General features: G+C 36.1%; 1 gene segment (V, D, J or C); it reads left to right on the top strand.

Moving 5' to 3' along the window:
- The first annotated feature begins 806 nt into the window (after positions 1 to 806).
- Positions 807 to 1,294, top strand: LOC137003811 (T cell receptor alpha variable 38-2/delta variable 8-like). The segment is given in 2 exon segments: positions 807 to 855; positions 948 to 1,294. Coding segments are annotated over 2 exon segments (396 nt in total).
- The last annotated feature ends 391 nt before the right edge of the window (positions 1,295 to 1,685 follow it).

Raw genomic sequence — 1,685 nt, 5'->3', positions numbered from 1 at the left:
GCTCGTAATTACAGCTTGTAAGCTGGGAGTTTTCTGAAAGCTCCCACATGTACCACGTGGCCGCTACCACCTGACCGCTGTAGATTCATTTAGGCGTTGATAGTGGTGCCATGGAAACGCATAATTCCTAGTCCGAGGACGTGAACAGCTCCGAATATAACGTCACGTGTTGTCATTTCAAGAATCCGGTAAATACGAGGTGACGTGAACGCAGCATTGTTTCATGGTTGTTAATTATTTCCCCGCACCTGTTCAGTTTCTACCTTGATGACCCAGTCTGTATATAAGCCCTGAGTTCTTATTCGTTCTTTGTCCTGTTTTGTTTATGGAAGAGGATGTGTTCCTCTGTTATTTCTCCTGTGAACTCCCACTTGTATAATAAAGTGTTTCTTTTGGATCCTCTGTCATCGTGCACTCATAGATGAAAAAATTATTAAAACATAAAAATTCTAAAGTGATTTAAACAGCAAATTACATTGTGAATCTGTGTGGCAGTATGAACGATAAATTACATTAAATTCCTAAAATACAGTCCTTTAATTCACCAGTCCCTTTAGAATATCCAGTAATTCAGAAAACAAATCTCTTTATTCATTTACATTGAACTCTATGAGATGGCACTGTAGCAGTTATGCAATACTCGCAGTTAACCATAAGAGGGCAGTAGTTACTCAACATTTCCTTTGACAATACTGAAGCTTTATTGGGTATCCACAAGCTCCTCCTTGGATCATCATTATTATAATACTAAAAGTAAAATTCTCCCACTGCTGATTTATCTGAACTTCAAGGTTTATTCAGCAGTCATGTCACACAAGTTGAGGAATATATTTCTCTTCACACTCTTCATTCTTGGTATGAATTTTCATTTAATACAGCTTCATATTCATGCAAGTTGGTCATATTTTGTATCGTACTGTACATGAAATATTCTTAAACCTTCACAGAGTGCAGATCAGAGGACACAGTTGATCAGCCAGACACACATGTGACTGAAGCTGAAGGAAGATCAGTGACATTACAGTGTAAATATAAAACAGATTCCCCACAAGAAGATTTATTCTGGTACATCCAGAGAGCAAATGACTTTCCTAAATACATCCTGAGAAGAAGCAAATATGGAGGAGAAAATGGCACTGAGTTCCAGGAGAGATTTCACTCTGAACTTTCATCAAATTCAGTTCCTCTGAAGATCAAGGATCTGCGTGTGTCTGACTCTGCTGTGTATTACTGTGCTCTGAGGCCCACAGTCACAGGAAACACATCAGATCTTTACAAAAACCTGTTACAATGAGAGACGAGAGAGATCAGCTTATGTAAAAGTGATCAAATATAATCAAAATGTATTCTAAAGTGAGTGAATCTTTGCCAATATAAAGAGGAAACACATTAAAACCAACATTGTCTTACTGTAGTTGACAAATCAATTTCATAAATAAAAAGAAACTGTCAAATGTCAAATGATTCTCATGTAATATAAAGTACACATTCAAACTGAGCTGTTACTTGTTCTAAATTATGGTTACAAGTTAGCTAAATATATATAACTATAAAGTAAATATTCTTCATACTTTCATCAGTTAATATTTTCATGAGAAATGAGAGGAAATTAGACTGAAAAATGTGAAGACATCTAGTATTTAAGCCACACCTTTATAAAGCAGGAAGTTCCTGTGTGTGTTTGT

Source organism: Chanodichthys erythropterus, chromosome 16 (genome assembly GCF_024489055.1).
Source record: "Chanodichthys erythropterus isolate Z2021 chromosome 16, ASM2448905v1, whole genome shotgun sequence".
NCBI lineage: Eukaryota > Metazoa > Chordata > Actinopteri > Cypriniformes > Xenocyprididae > Chanodichthys > Chanodichthys erythropterus.
The sequence above is the reverse complement of the archived record's forward strand: the minus strand, read 5'-3'. Positions and strand labels throughout refer to the sequence as shown.